This window comes from Manis pentadactyla, chromosome 3, assembly GCF_030020395.1.
Source record: "Manis pentadactyla isolate mManPen7 chromosome 3, mManPen7.hap1, whole genome shotgun sequence".
Lineage (NCBI taxonomy): Eukaryota > Metazoa > Chordata > Mammalia > Pholidota > Manidae > Manis > Manis pentadactyla.
The window spans coordinates 170,961,521-170,985,375 of NC_080021.1; the positions used below are offsets into that span (position 1 = coordinate 170,961,521).

The 23,855-nt window shown below is 40.5% G+C and overlaps 1 protein-coding gene across 4 annotated transcripts in view; it reads left to right on the forward strand.

Annotated features, from left to right (window-relative positions):
• The window catches only part of SH3GL2 (SH3 domain containing GRB2 like 2, endophilin A1), a 254,199-nt gene extending 233,410 nt beyond the window's left edge, over positions 1–20,789 (forward strand). For all 4 annotated transcript variants that reach the window (XM_057498723.1, XM_036888155.2, XM_057498725.1 and 1 more), the window contains 6 exons: positions 10,557–10,700; positions 11,588–11,721; positions 13,518–13,676; positions 15,255–15,358; positions 17,197–17,327; positions 19,221–20,789. In XM_057498723.1, coding sequence (XP_057354706.1) covers positions 10,557–10,700; positions 11,588–11,721; positions 13,518–13,676; positions 15,255–15,358; positions 17,197–17,327; positions 19,221–19,420 — 872 coding nt within the window. In that variant the 3' untranslated portion in view covers positions 19,421–20,789. The remainder of the gene's footprint in view (positions 1–10,556; positions 10,701–11,587; positions 11,722–13,517; positions 13,677–15,254; positions 15,359–17,196; positions 17,328–19,220) is intronic.
• Positions 20,790–23,855: the final 3,066 nt, after the last annotated feature.

Consider the following 23,855-nt stretch of genomic DNA (forward strand, 5'->3'; position numbering starts at 1 on the left):
CTGAACCCCTGGATATTCTGAATCAGGAGGACAGATGTGGAGTTTTCAGATCTGTTTTTAAAAGTTTTCTAAATAATTCTGATATACATCCAGCTGATAGCCACTGGTCTTTAGACAACGATATTTTTATTTTTAATTTGAGTCTTGTGGAGACTTTGGGGTTCCCACCTACAACTTTTAGTCCTACAGGAAATTTGATGGAGTTGGAAAGAGAACGCTTTGGAGTCATACAGAGCTGAGTCTGAATCTCATGTTTACCCTGTAACTTAAAAGAATTTGGGCATTTTTTCCAGTCTCCCTGAGCATCCACATGCTAAATTCATGGATTCAGCCCATCCCTTTCTCTACAAATGCAAATGATACAACCAAACTCAAAGGATGGTTGTTGTGAAGATTAAGTTTAAATTGTTTATGTAAATCTCCTGGTTTATGATAGACACTAATTAAAGGCTAATTCCCACCTACCAAATATAAAACCATTGGAGGAAAAGGAAAAAGAAAACTTTTGTAAGATTTTGTTCCATCTTGATTTTGGGGGGAATGTTCTTCCCCTTCTTCCTATTATATAATGTCCTAGCCATCAGGATTCCAGGTATTGTTGGATAAGCTATTTCTCTCTACTCTTTTGGGATCAAGATTCATCTGTTCAGATACCTATTTAGTGCAACCTCATGGATATTCCATTAGCCTTTGTCTTTGTTGAAACTGAAACATTTCCACACTTTCTCTCCAAAATCATTTCTTCTTTCTGTGTTGTTCTTAGATTTTCATTATCATCTACCCAAATATCCACCCTAGAGGCTTGAATGAGAATCCACTTAGATTCTCAGCCTCAGCTGCATGTTAGAATCACCTAAGGGACTTTAAAAACAGTCAATGACCAGACCTCATACCAATTATATGAGAAATATGGTAGCGGAACACAGGCATCAGTGTTTTTTTGTTGTACTTTTTATTGATCTATAATATACAAAAAAATGCCATGTTCAAAATGTAAGTGGATAGCTTAATGAGTTGTAATGGACACTTCTGTGTAAAGGTACTAGTTCAAGAAACTGAATTATCAATATCCCAGAAACCGCCTTCCAGAAACAAGCTGTCTTGATTTCTAACACCATACAGGTTCACCTGTTTTAGAATTTTATTAAAATAGAATCCTAGAACATGTACTCTTGATCTGGCTTCTTTTTCTCTGCTTTATATATGTTACTGGGGTGTGTGAGTGTGGTTCATTCTCACTGCTGCATAGCATTCTTCCATGAGAATATAGCATGATTTATGTGTTTATGTGATAAACATTCAGGTGTTCCCATTTTCTGGCTATTTGGAATGGCCCATTTTTGTACCTGTCTGTTACACATGTACAAATTCTTGATGCATATATGCTTAGAGGTGGGGAGTTTCTGGGCATAGAATGTAACTCTTTAGTAGATACTGCCAAATTATTTTCCATAACGTTTTAAGAATTTATACTCTCATCTAGTAGTATTTAAGAGTTCAGATTGTTCTACGTGCTCTGAACCCTTGATATTTTCTCTTTTTTTTTCCACTTTAACCATTCTTGGAGGTATGTTTCAATGTGATTTTATGTGCATTGCCAAAGTAACTAATGAAATTGAGCCCTTTCAGAAACTCATTAGATACTTGGTTAGCTTATTTTGTGAAATGTCTGTTTAAGTCTCTTGTCCATTTTTAAAATTATCTTTTTCTTAATGGTTTTTAGGATTTCTTTTTAATATTCCAGATACAAATCCTATTTTGGATTTAGATATTGTACATATCTTAACTCGCTTTGTTGGTCACGTTTTAACTCTTTCTGATGATTTCTTTGGAAAGAAAGAAGTACTGAATTTTGACATAGTCCAGTGTATAGATATTTTCCTTTATGGATAGTGCTGTTTATGCCATATTTTAAGAAATCTTTGCATACTTTGTAGGTCATGAATATGTTCTGCTGTATCATTTTCTGAAAGTTGTACTGTATTTCCTTCCATAGTTATATCTGCAGTCCACCTGGAATTGATTTTAGGTATGCATAGCCTTTGAGGTGAAGTCAAGAGTCAGTGTTTTTCTTCATGGAATCTAGTTGACCCAGTACCAATTTTGAAGGAGATCGAGTGTTTTAAACCCCACCCCCCAGGTGATTCTGACGGGCAGCCAATCATGCCCTAATACAATCCCAGGTGCCCCTTTTCTTCCCCCTCACAGTTAATCAGTCACCTGGTCCTGTTAGTGCTACCCTCCCAAGGACTGTAAAATCATTGCTTTTCCTAAAGTTCACCTCTTTCCCCCTCCATTCCTTAGGACTCATCTATTGTGGTATTCTTATAATTGATCTACCTGCCTCCAGTGTCTTCTTACTTTCCTTAACTGGTGATGAGTATCTTTTCCCCAAACCTAAATCTGATTTAATTTGAATTAAAGTTCTTTTAAAGGTCTAGATCTTAACTCCATCAGAAATCTTTGATGAGAATCACTGTCTTCAGAACAGAGTCTAAGTTCCTTAGCATGAAACTCAGAGCCTTTCACAGTCTTGTTCCAACTCTGTGGCCTCTTCACCTAAGCTACAGACCTTCTGAGGTTTCCAGATATACCAGGCACTTCCATGTGCCTTTGCTCCTATTCTCCAGATGGCTAGAATGGACTTTCCCACCTTACTGCCTGTACAGCTCGCTCTTCAAGAAAGTCCAGCTTAAGTGTCACCTGATTCATGAGCCTCCACAGCCTTATTCGTCTAGGTAAAATTCATTGCTCTTCTCTATGATGTGAGGTTATATATTACAACCTCCCCCACAGTGTAACCCCTGTCCATGTGTTATGAGAGTGAATGGTGTGCTCTCTGACTCTCCAACTAGATAGTTAAACTCATTGAAAGCACAGACTGGGCCTTGCTTCTCTAAGAGTCTCCCCAGCATAGATCCTCTCACATAGTAGGTGCTTAATAAATACTTGTTTTGTTCATTTTACCACAGGAAAAAATCTTTAAAAGGCAGATTTTTGTTGAATACCAATTCAACCAGGCAGTGCAAATTCAAAATGTTTCTATATTGGAGGATACATAATTGTGTCTAGTGTAACCTACTTACTGGTTTTTATTAGTTTGGACTTTCTTAATTCCTTCAGCTAGGGCTTGTAATTTAGCTCAAGAACCCTCTTTTGTGGGGGACAAGGGCCTATAGTGTGATTATGGGAGATTTTGTGATCAGTTTATCATTTTCACACAAAGCAGTTTTTCATGGCATAATTTAGAGATAAATTTCTTCCAAAGAGCAGTATCAGTAACAGTGAAAGGGAAGTAGGACTCCACTCAATTGTACTTTATGAAAGAGTCATGAGAAATGAAAAGGCTCACATTATTAAAATCTAATTATTAAATCTCACAATTATTAAAATATAATCTCTAAGGGAAACATTGGCCAGATTGCCATCAATATGACTTGCTCTTCCAAATAATCCTGTCAGATCACAGTTAGGGTGTAATTGGGTCTTATCAGCAAACTTAAACTCCATTTCAGAGCACATTAGGAGATTATGGTGCTTTTGAACAGGGAAGGCTTTTCTAAGGATTAGTAAAAAATGATATATATGCGAAGAATTTTATAAAAAAATCAAAACTTTAAATGAAATAATTCAGCTCACAATAAATAAGCACCTATGCTCAGCCTTGTGCTAGAATTTAGTAGGACTCAACATCAGGAAACAGACATGCAGAAAAGAGAGAAATAAAGTATCATGAGAGGGCACAGTAGAAGACATAAAATGAGGAAAGGTGTCACATACATAGCCGCAGTAGAGGTAATGGGTGATTGAGGAAGAATGCAGAAAAGGTGTGCCTCGTGTAGTGTTGGGCAGGTAGACAGAGAGAGGGAAGGCCATTCCAAGAAAAGAGACAGTTCTAGCAACATCAGGAAACTCCAGAAGTTTCTTATGACTGAAGGCCAGGGTGTGCTTTGTGAAGTCTTGTATCTAAAAAGAATCACCTTAAGTATGGGAACTTGTAAGAATTTTAGGAATTATCCAACCATCTTTTTTTCTGTACTTTTTAATGGATAAGTATCCTTAGACTCAGAGAGGTCAACAAACTCACACAAAACCACAGAGCGAACTTCCTGGCATTCCTGGCACTCATAGAAATAGCCAACATTTATTGACAGTTTATCATGTGCCAGCATTGTGACATACATCATATATCATTCAATATGTACATCAACCTAACCCAATGAAGGGGAGGTACCATTTTACAGATGAGGAAATGGAAGCCTCCCCCTGTATGAGCCAGGTTTTGGACTCAGTCTGACTCCGTGGGTCAGACTGACGCCTGGGTCTGTGTCTTAATCTCACTTTGTTAAACTGGTGTACTTTTCATAACTAACAGTTAACCCCTACAGTTATCCTCTTTTATGTCTTTTCTGAAAACACAGATTTTCAGAATTAATATGTTATTTATAGTTAATTTTATTGACTTATTTTCAGGACTTTGTCAAGGATATATCATAAATTTTTGTCAGTTGAGATATGAGACTGTCATACATTGTATCAGGTCAGTGTTCAATTGGGGAAGGAAAACCACTGTAGATATCATGGAATAAGAGATATATTAGATATATTATAGGAATTAGAGCTTGTACAGTGGTGGGAAGATGTGGGTAAATAAAGGCCAATAAAGCAGAGTTGAGGGATCAGAGAAGGGTCATCTTGATCCAGGTGATGAACTTAGACTGGAATCTGGAAGGTGGGCAGGTCCAGCTGGTGGAGCAGAACTGCAAAGGGTTGTTGGCTCTTCAAGGTTAGTACCTCTGTGAGTTTGCAACACAAGGTCTGTGGTAGCCCTTGTGTCACTGCTGATGAGCAGAATTGGCATTCAAGAAGAGTCAGACACAAGTAGCGAAGAATGAGGATTAGCTGAAACCTATTTGCTCCTCTGCATCTATCCGTCTCTCACCTACTCTACCCAGTGACAGCCTCCAGAGTGTTAGGACTGTTGCTCCACCTTCTCCTCATGGAAAATCTGTCTCCTAGCCCAGGGCAAATTACCTTTGAAACTGAAATGAGTCAAAGGGAGAAATAAAGTGGGAGAAACCCGTTTATTGCTTATAAGCAGTCCACTTCTGCTTGCACATGTCTCTTAAGACCCAGCTGCAAAAAGGGACACCACCCAACCTCTCCGGTCCAGATATGCCCTTTCTCACCCTTGTAATCACCTATTGATATGGAGATGGCCTACTTCTCTCCACCCCTTAGAAACACCTATTGATATGGAGATGTACTAAGGCCAGGGGAGAGATTCTGGAAATGCCATAATTTTACCCACACCTCCCAAATCTCAAACAGCCCTCGCTCTGGACCAAATCTAACTCAGAAGTGTTAGGAAGGCATTTGGGGAAATGTAGTTTCCTGTACAGCCAGGTTGACAGTAGACTACTCCCGCACACATACTCAGCAGAGGAGCAAACATGGAAGGGGAGGCAGGAGCACTTTTCCCTGTCCCCAGGCCTGTTGTGCATCTGGGCTAGTTACCCTTTTTGCTTTTCATCATTGAATACTGAGAGCAACCTTATGAATGAGAGATTTTTTAAGGATACACAGCTAGCAAGAATTGGAGCCTGGACTTTTACCTATGTTTGTATGAGCCAAAGCAAATGGTAATTATAATGCATTATGCTGCTTTCTGTGAAAGACAAAATAAAAATTTTAAAAACTAAGACTTAGCAAAAGTACTGAGTTGTCCCAGTGGTTTACACACTGGCCAAAAAAGAAACTGTCGTTTTTAGCCGAGGACAAAACAATGGGAGTCCTTTTGGGGAATAGATCGGCCTTTTATGGTTGTTCTAATTTTGTTTCCCGCCATTTAAGGCCATGGGATAAATTTCCTTCCAGAAATCAGCTAGATATGAACTCATCAAGATGTTTCCTTTGAAAGGCCTTTCTTAGTGGCAGTTCACCTGTTAGTCTTTATTACATTTTCTCTTCCCAGCCAATTTTCTTTGTTCCAGTGGACATACTTTTTAGTAGAAACTTTTGGTTGCAAGACCTTGAGGTTAGAGCAGTGCCCAGATTGTCAAGATACTGGGAGTATTTACCCAGTTCAGCCACTAACTTAGGTCCTGAGAGAAAAAGAAGTAGTAAATATTTTAAATTTAGTTTTTTATAATGGAAGTAATACATGTACCTAGTATAAACAAATAATTGTACAAAGCTTTTTACAGAAACAACAGTCCCCTTGGAGTTGCATCCCTTCCCCCATTTCCATTTCCTAGGAAGAGCACCTTCAAGATCTTTTTGGCTGTTTCTCTGGTTCTTTTTTTCCTAATCTTGAAGTAGTATCCTTATGTTGCTCCCAGCTTGGTTTTTCAGTTAGGTGTTTTCTCTTTGATTCCCATATTGGGAGATGAAAATCATTTGCTCTTTCCCTGTATTCCCATTCTTCCACATCCTTTCCCTTGCTCACAGCCAGAATTTTTATGACATAATTTCTGTTAGATCAGTATTCAGTATTTATATTTTATGCCCTTATAAACTTGTACAAAACTGAAACATAGAATAATATGATTATATATTCTTTCTTGTGCAACCTTTCCATTTTTCCTGGAGTAAATAATTGTTTTTCATTTTCTCCACTTTCTGTGAACCTTTCACTACTTCTTTCTCAAACCATCTGCCACACATATGAGAATTCCCTCTCAGTGCACTGAAACATACCAGGTGTTTATCATCTTTGAGATATCTGGTCCTGCTGTCTTAGTTTGGGTTTCCAGTGAAGCAAACTATGAGGCAAGGGTTTGAGTACAAGTGGTTAATTTGGGAAGTGATTCTCAGAAATCCTGTTGGGAGAGTAGGTTAGGGAAGGAGGCCAAAAAAAGGATGCATTGTAAAGCAAGGTGTAGTGGTGGACAAGTGCAGCTTGATCTCACAGGGCTCATAGAGCACCCAAAGCTCCCTTGTAGCTCACAGCTCCCTGAGCTGCACATACCGGTCAGCTGCAGTTGCCCTCTGACCTGTGTAGTGTCAGCTGCAGTTGCCCTCTGACCTGACGCACAGTGACTATCCTGAGATCTCTCTTTGTCATCACTTTCTCTTTTTTCTTTACATTGGATCCCTTTCTCTAGGTCTTATACCTGTTCCTTTTCTCACTTTACACCTTCATTTTGATAGAATGTCTCTTTCATTATCTTGGAAAGAAAAATGAATTGAGACCTTCCTTGTGTGTTTGAAAATGTCATCATTCTACCTTTATGTTTCACTGGTTATTTGAATATAGAATTGTACATTGTTTTGCCTAAGAAATCTGGAGTCATGGCTGCATTGTTTTCTAAGGAAATTTATTATGTTGTTCAGGGTTTTCTCGTGTTCAGTGACTTTCTAATTCTTGATGCTTTGCATGTAACCTATTTTTCATCTCTGAAATGTTTTAGGAACTTCTCTGTTTCTAGTGAAATTCTGTATTAATGGTCCTTGGTGTGGACCCTTTTATTCATTGTGCTGGGCATTCAGTGGAACCTTTTAATCTGGAAACGCATATCTGTTTCCTACAATTTCCTCATTTGTTTTCTCTCTCTCATGTTGGAATTTTTCTTCAAAATCTGGTAACAGTGACTGTCCTTTTCCACTTAGGTTTAGGACAGTAAAGCTGTGTGGGGGTGGATGGCTTATTAACTGTCATAGCTTCATTCTAGGGTGACCAGCCTGGGGTATTTCCAGCTTTGAGTGTTTTAGGTCTGTTCTCTTGGGTTGGTTGTGTTCTCCAGAGAATAATCTTTTAGTCCCCTACCCGGAAGGTACAAACCTGGCTGCCAGTTCTCTGGGGGACAAGTAGGGGAAGTGGTCTGGTAAGTGTCACCGTTCACTATGTGGACTGACCCTCATGCCCTAGTTTCGCTGTGGCATCCCATCTCAGCAGGTCAGGTATCTTCTCTTCTCTCTTTAAAAAAGAATCTATTAGATTGCCACACCTTTTATTTTTCAACAAATGAAGCAAGTTTTCTAGTTCCCACTCTACTATACTTCAAAAAGGTGTTCAGGCACATGTGAGAAGAGTCTACTTCTGAATACCAGTACCGTTATATTCTACTAGTTCCCAAGATAGTCGATTGTTCATTTATTCTCCCTTCAGTAGACACGTGTCAGACATCGCTGTGCGCACAGCTTCATGCCAACCCTCTCTGGGAAATAACAGAGATTGACATACCAGGATCCTGCTGTCATGGACCAGGGGAGGGATTGTTCATCAGAAGCTGTTTCTGTAGTAGTGTGGGCAACTTGAATGAGAATAGTGAAGGTGAGAGAGTAGAGATGGGGGCATAGTCAGAGAGATTGTAATAATTTATAAGAAGGAGTAAAGCTATGGAAAAGAATAAGGTAGTGTGAAGGAGAGAAGTTAGGCACCTTTAGAAGAGAAGGATCCTTAGGGGTACTTCCAACTAGGTGAGGCAATCTAGACTGAGATTGTATTCTAGGAATTCTAGTGTCTCTTAAATTTGTATTTTCCAGTCTTATTCTCTGTTTCTTAAAATACTACTTTTAAAAAAATAGGCAGACTAATAGAATTGGTTTTCTTCCCCCTTCTCATGAAAATGTAGAACATAACCAGATGTTCTTAAGTAACTTGAAGAAAAGGCTTTTCATAATTGAAGAACATTCAAAGTGGTGGATTTGAAAACCAGCCACAGTATATTGAACCATGACAATTACTTCTGATAATTGTTTTTCAGAAGGCAACTTCTAACAGAACCAAGATACAAGCATAAATCAATAAACCAACTTTTGTAAGAGGAATAAATCTTTAGAGTGTAAAATGGTTACAACAGGATTTGAAAGGCTTAACTGCCACGTGTAATTTCATTACTCTGTTTCTTTGATCTCCATTTATCTTCTTTGCTTCCATTCATTCTGTACTTCTTACTGTGGCATTTGCTTATTTCACTTTTATTTGTGCTGTTATCATTCCTTCTCAGTGTTCCCCCAGTACCTTAGCCGTCACTGCGTTGGTCATGCTGCCGCTGTCTACCTGACATCTCACTATACTGTGAGCACCTTGAGGGCAGCGACTGTGTCTTTCCTGGATCTCAGATGTGGCTTATTGTAGAAAAGCCCTTAGAAATATGCTCTAATGATATTGTTCCCTTGAAAATGTGAGATCATGTGGCATTTTTCAATTTTTGTAATTTAACATCTATTACACAATTTTCTGTGAAAAGCGGAGTAAAGAAAATGTGAACTTTATGTTTCTTTTAGTTACCACCAGGCTTTGTCTATGGTCTTAACCTCACTAACTGCTACTCACCATGTGGTTTGAAGCCTAGAGCTGCTTCCCTCCTGAATGCTTTGCAGTGCCCAAGCCTCACAGACAGGCAGGGGGGGTGCCGCACTTCTGTGACTTGCTATAATCCCTCAGCGCAGCACCTTGTATATACACTTCACTGCAGTTGCTTTTAAAACAGACACTACCCTCTATTCACTGTAAAGTTTGTAAAGACAGGACCATAGCTGCCTTGTTCATTGTAATATCCCAGCACAAGGTTGGGAGGGGGTCATCTTATGATAACTCCTCATTTCCAGTTTCAACCTTTAAAACTCAAAGTTTAGATAAAGACTGGTAGAAACAAATGTTCAAGAGTAAATGTCAGTCACTGACTGTTGGAAGTGCCTTTCCATGTGATACTATCAGGGGTTTCCCTGCAGGTGGGGTCCCGGGCACAGTCCTAGGTTAATGTACAGCCCCAACTCTAATTTAAACAACCCTGAAGAACCTGGTTTCCTCACATCAAGTAAATCATGGGCTTTAACAGCATGTCAATAAAACTGTTTCTTCTTTGAAAACTGGAATTGCTTTCCAGGCATCTTTTTTTGTTTTATAAAAATAAAAGCAAGAAAGGAATTGAAGTGCTATCGTTGTACACGGAACTAATTTTCAGAAGCATTTATGTGCCAGATAAGGGATTAAGTCTGTTTAATGAACACAGTATTTCTGTTCTTCATGGTCCTGTTTACTGTGAGAATTTTAGTTGTGAAGTGATTTTGAAAATAGTTCTATTTTATACATAGTACAAGTGAAGCATGGCACAAGGCCCGCAATGTTAAGGATTAACAATTTCCTGCTTTAGTCCATAGACTCGTAGAATTTAAAACTAGAATTCTAAAACTTAGAGATCACATGACCCAGTAGTTTCAAAATGCTTTCCATGGGATCACCTGGCTCCAAAGAGGTACTGCCTGGGTTCCCCCCCAATAAAGAAAGGACCAGAAGGGGTGCGGGCAGATAGGGACCAGCACACGAGGATGGGATCTTTACCCTAAAGAGCTGTGCCTTTCCTGTTAAGCTCCTCATAAGATTTTGAGAGAAAGGGAGAGTTTAGTGATTTTTTAAAAATGACTACATATCTATCTATGGACCTTCTTCCACATCTCATAGATGAAGCCAATAAATCTGGAAAGGTGAAGGTGTAGTTTTCAGTAGCCAAGTTGGTATATACATGTATTAAGGCCTGATTCTCCCTCCAGCACTGTTTCTACTGTATTACATTGCCTGCTTTGAAAGTCGGTTATTTCTTTGCCTCCAGCTTCCAGAGCTAAACTCAGCATGATCAACACTATGTCAAAAATCCGCGGCCAAGAGAAAGGACCAGGCTACCCCCAGGCAGAGGCGCTGCTGGCAGAGGCCATGCTCAAGTTCGGAAGAGAGCTGGGAGATGATTGCAACTTTGGTGAGGAGAGAGTGCTTCCTCACGTTCAATTCTTTTGTTTGTCCATGGGGATTTCTGTGCCAGTAAGAAATACTGTAGGAAATTATTAAAACTATTTTACAGCTTGATTCTGTTTTAGATCCTGTAAACACGGGCCAAGATTTGTTTTCAGAGTCATTCCATCATTTTTTTGTGTGATTTGTCATAGGAGTTTCACCTATTTTCCTTCTCTCTGATGAGATTTCAATCTTTGCAGTAGCCGGTTGACTTATCCAGATGCCTGGACACTCATTATTGAGTGTGTCTGGCAGTAACTGAGTATTGGGGCAGAGGGGACAGTCACAGTCAGCACTATTCAGCACCCTGTCCCATGAGCTTTCTCTTTGATTGCTGCTCTGTTGTAGATGGTGCCCAACTCTGCTGCGCCAGGTGAATTCCTTCACTCCTCTCCCCTCGGACACTCAGTTACCAGACTAAACACTGTCTGTTTTCACTCCTTTGTGATGTGACATCTCAGCAAATGACCATCCTTCCTAGTTGAATCCTGCTCTCTGTCACTGGTATTTGCTTGTTCTGAGTGCCTTGGCTTTAAACGGGCCCCCCATGAGGGAAAGCTAGTACTTACAAGGGAGAATAGGGAGCTTCCCAAATGGCTTTTTAAAAGAAAAGCAAAATTTTGTCTTCTTTATAATGGATACTGCCCCCGTGGGGACATTGTCTGTTGTACTGTATGAACTGTCTTGGGTAGAAAATACAGTGTTCTCTGGAGGGGCATATATTGTCTCTCATCCTAGGTATCTTCAGAAGACAGGCAATAATCCCTGGGTTTTCATTTGCAATGGGCCTATAAGGTAAATGCATTTCACCTTTGTTCTTTAATGTACAAGAGCTTCATTCTCCCCTTGCAGGCCCCGCCCTTGGAGAGGTGGGGGAGGCCATGCGGGAACTCTCAGAGGTGAAAGACTCTTTGGACATGGAAGTAAAGCAGAACTTCATTGACCCCCTTCAGAATCTTCATGACAAAGATCTAAGGGAAATTCAGGTATCTGCAGCTAGTCCTTTGGGAAGTGGGCACTTTTAATCATACAGATGTAGGTGCCATTTTTCTTTAGAAAAAAAATTTTAAGTTTAGACCATGTTATCAGCAGAACACATGAATGGCAAAACAGTCCAGCAAGACACATTGAGAGAAACCAGAAATGCAGTACTTTTTGCCCTGCTATTATGACTGTGCCCTTTGGATTTCATTTGACTTCTTGTGTTCAGTTTTTCAAGCTTTTTCCAAGTTTTGTCAGGCTTTTTTTTCCCTCCAGAAGGATAATATCCTTTCCTTGATGCTACGTACTTTTATTAACTTTCCTGTCATTTGGGCTGATTTTACTGTCTAAGACGCCAGTTGTACCAGTTGTTAGCTTGAATACATAGTTATTCTACCACTCTATAAACATGTGCTGTGTATTTTCATAACAGTTAGGATTGAGGAAGAATAGCCAACTGTCCTCTCTCTAAAGCAGGTAGAACAGTTGAGCTATTCCAAATAAATCAGGTTCAACTGGCTTTGCCTCTGTCCAGGTGTGTAATGTCTGCTCATTCACTTCTTCAACAAACATATATTTGTTGAACCTGTCTGAAATTTAACTTTCTTTATTGTATAATGGACTACCATAACTTGAAGTGTCCTAGATCTCCTTATTCTAACTTAAATTGCCTTCACCTTACTACTCACTCAAGGTTGCACAGTTAGTAAGTGGCAGACTGACTTTAAATCTACAATGTAACTCTGATTCCTATACTCTACCCCACAGCTGACTGCAAATACAGATGTTTCAGGAGAATATTCCTCCCAAAGGAACAAACATTTAGCTTGGGTCAGGGCATGGCCTGGAGACAGGGTGTGCAGTGGAAGGGAAGGTCATGGATATTGTTCTTCTTCCTTTACTTCTCATTTCTTTACCACTCCCAACTCTGCTTTCATCTCCTTCCCTTTCTTTCCTTACATACCCAGGATCAAGGGAAGTCTAGGATTTTCTCCCACCCATTAGTAATGGAGCACTGCAGCTTTCAGGGAAAAAAAATACTTTGTAGTTTTGGGAAGCTGCTTTCCCACTTGGTCATTAGCAGTGTTGGGGTGAGGCTGGGCAGCCACCACATGGTGGGGATAATGCAGGGTGGGATTGAAGCACACTGTGGGGCGTTAGACCCCTTTAAAGTCCCTTCCAAGTTAGGTTTTTTGACCGAATTTTATCATCTGTCAAATGGAAGACTCAAAGGCTTAAACTACTCAGTGGTTCCCTGAGAGCTATGTCAGTCAATCAGTGTTAAGATAGAGATTTCTAGCGCCAGCCCTGGGTTTTCAAGTTCAGGGCTTCAGTAATCTATGTTTTTAATAAGCAATTTATTGCTTCCTCAAAGTTATAGTCATTTCCATCACTAATGTTCTATGATTTGAAAGCAAGAATGACATTCTTTCTCACTTCAAGAAAAGATTTTTTCTGCTGCCCTCTTATGAGAGACCATTCCTCTTGGGGACTTGTGGGGACTGTACCCATGCATTGCATGTACACACATCCCCAGCTTCTGTCATGGGATGAAAGGCATATTCCAGCTTGGCTTTGGCCCTCCAAGGGCAGGAAATAAAGGACACTGGTATTTCCCACAAAATCTTTGGTCTTTGAAAACATTTACCCCTCTGATGCATATTTATTCTTCTGGTGACATGATTTTTAGAACTTAGCCTATCTTATTTTGGTAGCTAATGGGCATGATGGTGAAGTGAGCTGTCAGTAGACCTTTTCTATGAGTGCTTTTGAAGCATATTCCTGCCCTTAACTTTTTCAGCATCATCTAAAGAAGTTGGAGGGTCGACGCCTGGACTTTGATTATAAGAAGAAGCGACAAGGCAGGATTCCCGATGAAGAGCTCCGTCAGGCTCTGGAAAAATTTGATGAGTCTAAAGAAGTTGCTGAGTCAAGCATGTTCAATCTCTTGGAGATGGATGTGAGTGACTTTCCTGTGGTTTTTAATGTAATCTTGCCATTGAGGCACAAGACTAATGTGTTAAGGGAGTATGTAAATGATATTAATATCTGATTGCACTATGTAGTGAGAGTGTTAGTAGATGGTTATTTTTTTTTCTAGTTGTTTGAAATAATGAAGAAGATTGAGAAATGGTAAAGTTTTTTCTATATTCCTATGTTGGTTTGATTTAACTAGATTTTTCTCTACTAATGATCTTAGAGTGTTACTAACAGTGAGAAGATAAAGACTGTTCTGATGATTCATAGCTTAAAAAATACTCTGTTGAAATATAGGGCAGATTGACATCAGATATAAAAGAATATCAACTAAAATGCATTCGGGATTGAGTATCCAGAATAGGTTTAGATGTTTGAATTTTGAAGTAAAGTTGACATTTTCTTTCAAAAAGTAATTTCCATTGAGACTGGTGCTTGTGGCATGGGTACTACCTTTGGGGTATAGATGAAATAGTTCAGAAGCTGCTTTAAAATTTTCAGAGTACTGAATTATTATTCATGGCTTTAGAAGTTACATTTTGTTGAGTTCTTTTAGCTTCAAAGCCATGAAGACAGTCCTTCTTTCTGACCACTCTTGTGATAAATCCTGTTAACCAGCTTTCCTGTTCTTGCTCACACCCACCTCCACCCCCATCAGTTGCTGACCAACCTCTGCCAAGGTGTTCACAGAGCCTTTATGTACTTACCACTTAACTGCTTTGCCCTGACTGCTGACGAGGAGGCATGTTGAACATACCCCGGGTTTCCTGCCACCTAGACAGTGTCAGTTTGTGTTTGTATAAAACAACTTGTGTCCCCCTAACTATTGCAGAGGATTACTGTAGGCATGAGGGGTGCCCTGAATCACAGTGCTCCATCACTGTACCCAGGGCCCCACCCATCCCAAAACCTACGGGGCAGTGTTGCCTCTGTTGACTTGCAACCGCTGTTTAGCTAGATCACAACGTGAGACACAAAATGAAGAGTAACTAAGGATGCTTAGGCTATTAGAACTCAAATGAACCTAAGATATTGCTTGACCCAACCCCTTTACTTTGCATATGAGGCTCAGAGAGTACAAAGGATTTTCCATAACCGTTACCTCCCATGGTGCCTCATGTGAGAAATCAGTATTCACAGCTTTATTAACAGCACTCATATATGTTGACTGAGCATCTAAAGTATAGGGAACAAAGTGTCCTTTGGTCAATGTATCTTTTTCCTATAGAAGATCAATAAAATAAGCAAAATCCTCATCAGAAGGTTGTAGCTAAGCATGAGACCATTCAGTGAGACTTATGTGATCTTCAGGAGAATTACATACTACTAATGTTGCTTCTCCTCATGATACTGGAGTATCCAAGCATATGAATGCTTTCTCATCCTTAATTGTGTTGGAACCTGCAAAACTATCTGTCATAGCCTGGCTCCCCATACAGTCATGCGTCACCAAGCATTGAGCTATGTGTCAGGGGCAGCTCTGTCATATGTACTGGGCAGTCATAGTTGCTTAAGGGCAGTGATCAGGTAATGAAGGTGTGATTCCCCCACCAATCTGCAGATTGAACAGGTGAGCCAGCTTTCTGCGCTTGTCCAGGCCCAGCTGGAGTATCATAAGCAGGCAGTCCAGATCCTGCAGCAAGTTACCGTCAGACTGGAAGAAAGGTATTTGGCAGCTCACTGCATTTTCTATTTCTACTTTCTTGCTATGAAATGATGTGTAAGGAAATCATAGAAGACATTTGAAGGAAAACTTCTGCCAAAATTCCCACTGATCCTTCACAGGCACCTGCGAAATGTTTGTTTTGATTTGATTTTGTCTTGTGCTGTGTTTTACTTTGTTCCATTGAATCTAATCTTGTGTTTATGAGAACTGAATACTTGAATTATATTCTGGCTGCCACAGGTGGGACACCAGGAAGCTCCCAACAGTAATGCATGTGATTTGCTGAGCAGCTGTTGTGTGTCGGTACTGAAGTCATTTCATCATCAATCTCATAATAGCCCTGAAAATGAAGTGTTATTCACTTTGCCTAATAGATGAAGGTGAAGTAACCTCTCTCAGGGAGATGAAGGAACCTGCCCAGGATCCTGCTATGGTGCAGACTGGGCTTGATGATCAAGCGTTGACCTATCTACAAGTCTGTGTCTTCCACACCTTGTTTCTCTTGCAGATGATTAATTCCTCCACCATCAGAGGGAGCTGCTTTCGTGTGCCTGTTCCAACCCTCATATGTGGGGTCGCAGTAGTTTTTTTGTGAATGGGCCTCCATGGAGTTAGGATACAGCCTTGCACAGCTATGTGCTCTGCACTATGTGTTACCTTATTTGGCTAGATTACGCGGAATGATTTTGCTGTATGTGTAAATCAAAGGATTGCTTCAGCAGCCTCTATTCTCAGATCATGACCAGATTAGATTCTTATTGCTGATGAGATGGCTAAATGCACATACAAAGCCTCCGATCCTGTCATGCTGCACTATGGGTTCCTCTGCACCTGCTTCCACTGTTCCCGTCTGACCAGCCTCTTCCTGTCCTCAGTGTCTTCCCAGAGGAGTGCTTTGATTGTGCATCTTCCCTCAGTGAACCCTTGTGGAAGTATGTGTAACACTCTTTAGCCTCTGGAAAGGTTTAAAACCATGCACTTTAACATACTAAAGAGCTAGTATGTGTCTTTGTGATATTTGTTGAGCATCAAGGGCCACTTTTCCTTTTTTTCTTCTGAAATGTGTTCAAAGTCAGTATCATTCTACCATCACAGTGCCCTATACTCTCCTCACCTTTGCAAATCTGTTGTATGTTTTGCTCAGTGAACACCTGAGACTGTGGGAAGTACTTAAGGGTGTATGGAATACATTTAGTGGCCTTTCCACCTTCTTCCTATCTTCCCTCAGTTCTTTTCTGCTTCCTGTTCCTCAGACTGGTCATTGTTCTCAGCACACAGTGTTTCCTTCTTTCTTTCCTCCAGAGCTTCCCAAGAGGATAAGCTCTTTTTTCTAGACAAGACTCCTACCTGTCTTTCACCTCCTTCCTTAAACCTTCTCCAACCTCCCCATGTACAGGTAGACCCTTTCCCCCCCTGCCCTGGTGTTCCCATAGCATTTGCACATCTCCAGAGCAGCACTTATTACAGTTTATGGTGATCCATTTGTGTTCTGTTTCCACCACAGATCATAAGCTGCTTGAGGGCAAGAACTGTCTGTCTTACTCATTGTTGTGTTCCCAAAACCTAGCTCAGTGCATTATCTGCAAAGAGCACTGAATAAATGGAGGAAGTGAGGGATTGATAGACAGGATGAAGAAAATGAGGGTATGACCTTGGAGGAACATCCTTCAAAGCAGAGATACACACAAATAAGAAAACTAAGGGTCCTCTTCAGATGTCCCCTGCTCCATAATGGTAGACTGGTGGGTGAGCTATGCATTTCCTGGATTTTATTGCTTTTCATTTTTCTTCTTAATTGACTACATACTTCTCCCTCCACCTTTTCTTTTTAATGCAGAATAAGACAAGCTTCATCTCAGCCTAGAAGGGAATACCAGCCCAAACCACGAATGAGCCTGGAGTTTCCAACTGGAGATAGTACTCAGCCCAATGGGGGCCTCTCCCATACGTCCACCCCCAAACCTGCAGGTAAGGAGTGGGGACCTGCACACCTTATTGCATGGGTCTTGGGCACATCCTGCTGACCCAAATACTTCTAGAAATTCTAGCAGCAGTCCGGTCTTGCTGCATAAGAATATGCAGTGATGTATTTCTTACAGAAGTGTTTCATCTGGTAGAAATTATTTTAAAGGACTCTTTCCTTCTCTTCTCATTGATCATTACTTCCCTCCTTTCTCCTCCTCTCCCCTCTGTAATCTTTATTTGTACATCCCTTTTTCTCTGTCTCTGTCATCAGCACACACTAACCTCCCAACTAACACATTTGATTTTGACTTTCTTGGAGGTTGTAAGTCGCCTGAACATACCAGTTTGCTGCCGGGGGCTGGGGAGACAGCTTTCTGTTTTTCCCTTTCTGTGATTTCAGTTTGAGAGCGAGTGCCCCTAGGTGGTGTGCGCCACATGCGCTCACACAGAACCCACAGACGGCAGCTCTGCGACTGTTTGTGGTCAGAGCACACTGGCAAATATATTTGCAGGTGAATTATATTTTGAATCTCAGCATCTGCTAGCTTTTCCTCCTCCCCATGATCCAACTGATTCACTGAGCTGTTGTAACAGGGTTGGTATGGTAAAAGCTAAAATTTATTTTTATCAGGAATATTGACATGTACCCAATAAGATGTTCTTTCAGCTGGTACCATCACTCTCTATCCCCCTACACACCCCCACAAATTAGATAAAAACCTGTGCTTGAGACGTTTCAACCTTACCATTTGCTTTGTTGAAGACATGGAAATTGTCTTAGAATGGATATGGATTTTAAAGATATTCAGCTTTCTCCCGTTTTCTCTGTAGCCTCAACACTTGATGTTCTACAGGAGGAAATGTTTTGTGAGATGCTCTCAGGAGACCATGAAGGAAAAAAATGCGGCCTGTGGTGGCATTTGGAGTTCTCTGCTGTCTGTGTCCACCTCGGCTGCTCAGAGCCCCCAGTGAGAGGTGTGAACAGCAGCAGCCCTTAGAGGTTAGCTGGCTGCAAGGACTAGCCATATAACATGAAACTATTTATAACTTGATCCCCCCTGTTCAGAAGCCAATCCCATATTTCACTTTTCATTTGGACACTTATTAATTTTCTGCCTTCTTTAAGTAAAAAAATATACTGCATCATTTCCTTTGAAAGCTATCTAGATGACCCAGGTGCTGTCTGTATGTGTCTGAGTTTATTGCGTAAACATGCTACTAATATATATGGTCACTTAAAATAGGTGCGGTTTTAAGATAAGATTTAAGATATGACTCCATCCTTCACTGTCTTACTCAGGGTGGAGCACATTGTTCTGTATATGCACTTGTGCCCTATACAGCGTCACACCAAGTAAGAACTTGAGCCCATAGTCTCACATTGTTTTGTTTTCACCACATTATAGAAGTTTTCCAGAGGCTGGAGTCTTTATTTGTAAAAAATGAAAACTAAAGCTTTGTCTGTGCAATTAACCAGACTGTTCCACTTGTGCAGAGATTTTAACATGGAAAGAATTCTCGTCATGCTGTATTTCAACCTAAAACTATATAAAACTCCTTAAGTCGTTGGGTCTCCCCCCATCTCTGGGCATGGTCAGGAAGGCACACCTTGATGAACTGTGTTGTATGTGTCACAAGAATAGATGTGGCCATTTTTCATACTGGAAATGGAAATCCAACAACTTCCAAAACTCCAAGAAAGCTCCTGAAGACAGGGAGAGGGCAGATGTGCTGCGGCAGAGGCTGAGGACTAGTAGCAAGAGGAAGTTTCAGCAGGAGAATGAGTGAGGGCAGAACTAAGGGGGATGGCAAGCTGGGTGGGTGCAGCTGGTGGAGGGTGTGTGAATTAAATACTCCTTGTCTGTCTGTGTTCTTCTCTCCTGCTTTTACTCCCAGGTGCCCCAATGGATCAGCCTTGCTGCCGAGCTCTGTACGACTTTGAACCTGAAAATGAAGGGGAGTTGGGTTTTAAAGAGGGTGACATCATCACACTCACTAATCAGATTGATGAGAACTGGTACGAGGGGATGCTTCATGGCCAGTCAGGCTTCTTCCCCATCAATTATGTGGAGATTCTGGTTGCCCTGCCCCATTAGGGTGTTGTGCTGACTGGCTCACCTCCTCTTGACCCAGATAGTTAAGTGTAACCACTGCTTTGGTAATGCTGCTTCTGACACATCCCAAGCGCAGGCCGCAGTGGTCCGAGTTGCCACGCCCCACCGAGCATCTTTGGCTGACTTGTGCAGTCCCACAAGGGTCATGGTGATCGGTGGTATCTTCTTAGCCTGGTGGGCATGGCATGTGCTTTTTAAATACCATCTGAGACCAGCCAGTAGTCACAGAACTGCTATTTACACAGTTCTCAGGAGGCTGTGGCTTCTTACAAAAGGACCATGAGCCACATCCCAGAAAAACCATCCTATTGAAGATACTATCTATCACCCAGGGGCCTTCCCAAGGTCTCAGGTTCTCCATTTAAGGAGAAAGATCTTGCTTTCACATTGCTCCCTCCCAAGTATGTGAGTCACAGAATTGTGGAAGAAAGCCTTACTCACCAGCAAATTGTCTTCTGATCTGAATGAGTTAGTCCCTTGATGCTATTGGCAGAAAGTGTTGATTGTGGGCACAACAGCCGTTTCTGACAACAGTCGCCTTTGTTCCTCCTCCTAACACCTGTTTCTGAGGTATAGCCAGTTTTCTTCCCTCCCTGCTAATAAAGCCAGAGGGCACTCCCATTTTATTTCTAAGTAAGACAATTAGCAGTCAGCATATTGTGGGACAGGCTGACAGAAGAGATTTGCCATTGTGAGGAATTGGGAGTAGATACGGTTCCAAGATGAACTTGCTTGCTCTGTAGAGAAGCCATGTATGTACATGGCCATTTCTGAAAGTAAAGGAAAGGGGAACAAATACCTTCACCTCAGTTTTATTTATTAACTGTGTGTTTCATGAATCCATTTGGCACAGAGACACAAGGAGAAAACACTAGAAACCATTTTCGTGCTAGTTCATAGACTAAGAAACAGTAACTTTCCACTTTTACCTTGTGTTCTTTGAACATCATTTGTGCATATTCTGCCCTCAATGAGGACCAAATAAAGATGATTTTTGTGCTTAGAAGTTTAAGATGTGTGGCTGCATATGCAATCTTTCCCTCAATCCAGTCATCACTTTCATTTCTGCCCCTTCTTTCTCACCTTCCTGTTGTGTGGACAGTGCTGTGCGTAAGCTTATGAGTGTTTTGTTTTGTTTTGTTGATATCCATCCTTAAAGCCCTGTTAGGCACTCAGAGTTCTATTTACCCAGCTGTACAGACGTTCAGAGATTTAATGTGCTGCTTCAGACCTGCCGCCTGTGGTAGTGGTTCATGTGAAGTGAAAGGCAAATCTTACTGCTTAATGTAGAAAACTCTTACCATGGGAAGCACTGCTGTTTCCAATAAACACTGCTGAAGACAGAACCAAAGGCTTTGGTCCTTTACTTTGTGTCATTTCTTCAGTGGGGGGACTAGATCTTGTTTCAGTCTCCATTGCCTTCTGATGCAATCCGAGCAGACTGGGTTCCAACCTCAGATCTGCCTCTCTTAAGCAGGGAAGTTTCATTATCAGGAAGCAGACTCTCCTGGACACTGGTAACTTCTGAGTAACCCTCGAAAGGAGATTTGGGGAAGAGGATAAGGAAATGAGAAGAGGAGGTCATCTAGAAGTTAAATATGTTATCATCAATAGAGATATCAGAAGAATACACTGTTCAGAGAGAGAAATAAAATGTATCATTTGAACTAGTCTTTTGTTGTCTTTCATGCTTGAAGATAAAGAAATAGGCATGAAAATATAGATTGGCCAAAAGCCAGCATTCTTTTCTCTTTGTGTGAGGGGGTGGGTAGGGGGGGATAGGGGAACAGTACCTACAGGATATGTGTGTACTGACATCCTGAGAAAATCAGCATGTTCTTTATATTTTGGGTGCCCTTTGTATTTGTCCATGCAGAGGCCAATACTCTGAATGTTCTAATCGAACATGAATAGTTTTAATCTAGTATACTAAGTTCTATATGTGAACTGCTTTAACATGAAAATACTATTTTTGCTCACTACATGAGTTAGAGTATTCCATATCAATTCTTAAAACCAATTCTAGAAAAAGATTACCAGTGACATTGTGAATGAAGAAAATTCAGAAATGTCACAGACTATTAGAATAAAGCTAATAGGGTTACTGAATATAAGATCATATTTATATGTACCAGTAACAATTAGAAGGAATTTTTAAAATGTCATTTACAAAGGCATCAAGAAATTAAATCCATAGATATAAATCTAACAAGAATTATACAAGATCTCTACATAGAAAAATTATGAAATGTATTTGAGAAAAAATAAGACCTTAATAAATGAAGAGATTTTATGTGTGTATGGACTGGAAAATCCACCATTGTAAAGATGTTATTTTTCCCCAAATTGACCAATGGATTTAGTGCAATTTCAACCAAAATCTCAGAAGGTTTTTTTCTGTGTGTGTGAAAATTGACAAGCATATAAAACTTACATGGAAATGCAAAGGGGTATTTCTTCTTGAAGAAGAACAACAAAGTTGAAGGACTTACTCTTTCTAGATGTAAAAGAAAGGTATAGTAATTAAGAACATGGGGTATTGATGCTATGGTAAAAAAGATGATCTGTACAGAAAAGTGAGCCCCAAAAGATACATACAGCTATTCAACCGTATTTGAACCAGTAAAGCATTCCATTGTCTTCAGTGTTACACATTCATATATAACTACAGCTGTATAATAACAGTTCTGCAACCCCAGAAGGAAACTAATGGAATAATCTCAAATGCCTCAAATAGAGTAATATTATTATGAGTCAACGTCAAATGAAACAAAAGCCATGACCACAATTTCCAGGAAGAATTAATATTTATTTAAGGAAGTCATTTGGAGAACATCAATAATAAATTCACCAGATTCAAGACCATCTGAATTCCTTATTTTTATTGGAATATAATAAATTTCTTTTGAAAACCTTTAAATAATAGAAAAGAGCAGGCAACACTCTGGACCACCCTTGGGGAAGTTGAACTTTCACCAAATAGTTGTTCTTTCATAACTAATCACAGAATGAGCTGTGAAGTGGAAACAGAAGCAGAACTGAACTGAACTGAATGGGAAGGAAGTTGAGTGAGGCAGATGTCTCATTTCATTTTTCCAATAGGTCTGACAGTTCATAAAGAGAAAGCTTTCTGGGAAATAGTCATTTTCCCCTAGTTTCTAATTGCTGAAAATAGGTAGACAATAAGAATGATGTGACTAAGAACTGAAACCTCCATAAAACTATCTGTAACATATATCCTGGAATGTGCCAAGTCCTATTCTGCATAGGCTCAGTAGTGGATTAGGAAATCAGGATTACCCAAGACTCCATTTTCAACACAGCCTCTAGGGGTTTGGCTGGAACCATGTGGGCACTCTTAGGGCACATATTTCAAGACCCTCTTATTACCCAGATTAAGATCTGCTTGCTATGCAGACTGCTTTTCATCCCCTGCACTTGGTGATGGTGGCGTAGGAAGGACTTAATGCTGAAGAAAGCAGCCAGAAGCTCCTATTTGAAACTCTGGGTGATGGTTGATGAAGACTTTCTGGGTTACATGGAGAGGTGGCCACACCAGCAATTTCTAGGCTCAGCCATTGGGTACCTGGCATGAAACCCCATATTAAAGAAGCTGTCAAGAAAAGGACAAAGGTTTGTTTTAAAAGGCCCAGTGAATGTTAACCACTTAAAAGGTCAGGCTGTTGAGCATCGCTCAGCTGTCAGGTCTGCCTAGGTGATGGCAGCCTTCCATTTGAGGCAGGAAGAGCTGTGAGTTCGGAGAGGAATGGAGCATGTTCCCAGCTTTGGAGGCAAAAGGACAGAGAACAGCACTGCAGTTCCATTTCATTGAAAAGTAACCGTCGAATTTTGTATCACCCTGTGTGATTAGGTGCTGATTCTCAACCCAGGCAAAGATTCTGGCAACTCCTTTTAGACAAGAAATAACAAAGGTGTCCACAGTAGGGACAGTGGAGAATAAAATTTGAATATTAGGACAATTCGAAGATAGTTGGAGCCCTCTGTAATCTGGGTTCTTTTATTATTTTTTTCATGGCAAATGCAGTCTCAGGATGTTTGCAGGACAGCAGCACCATCCCCATTGGAAAGTTACCCCTTCTTCACTTAAGTCACCTACTGTAGGAGAACAAGACACAATATTACTGCTTGGCCACCTATCTCAGAGATCACTAAATCAGGAATTTTCCTTTTTTTATATTCTAGGCAGGCAAAATGAAGATTTATTCACCTGGCAGAGTCTGTCTTGATTATAGGCTTTTAGTGGCCTTTGAGCAATAAAAATAGATTTGTATTTACAGCTGTGTTTGAATTTCTGATATCACTCTTTTCACACCAGGGAGCCAGACACATGTAACACTTTTATAAGATGACATTTAAAATCTCAGAGGGGGAGGATAAGGGAACCACCATTATTTAT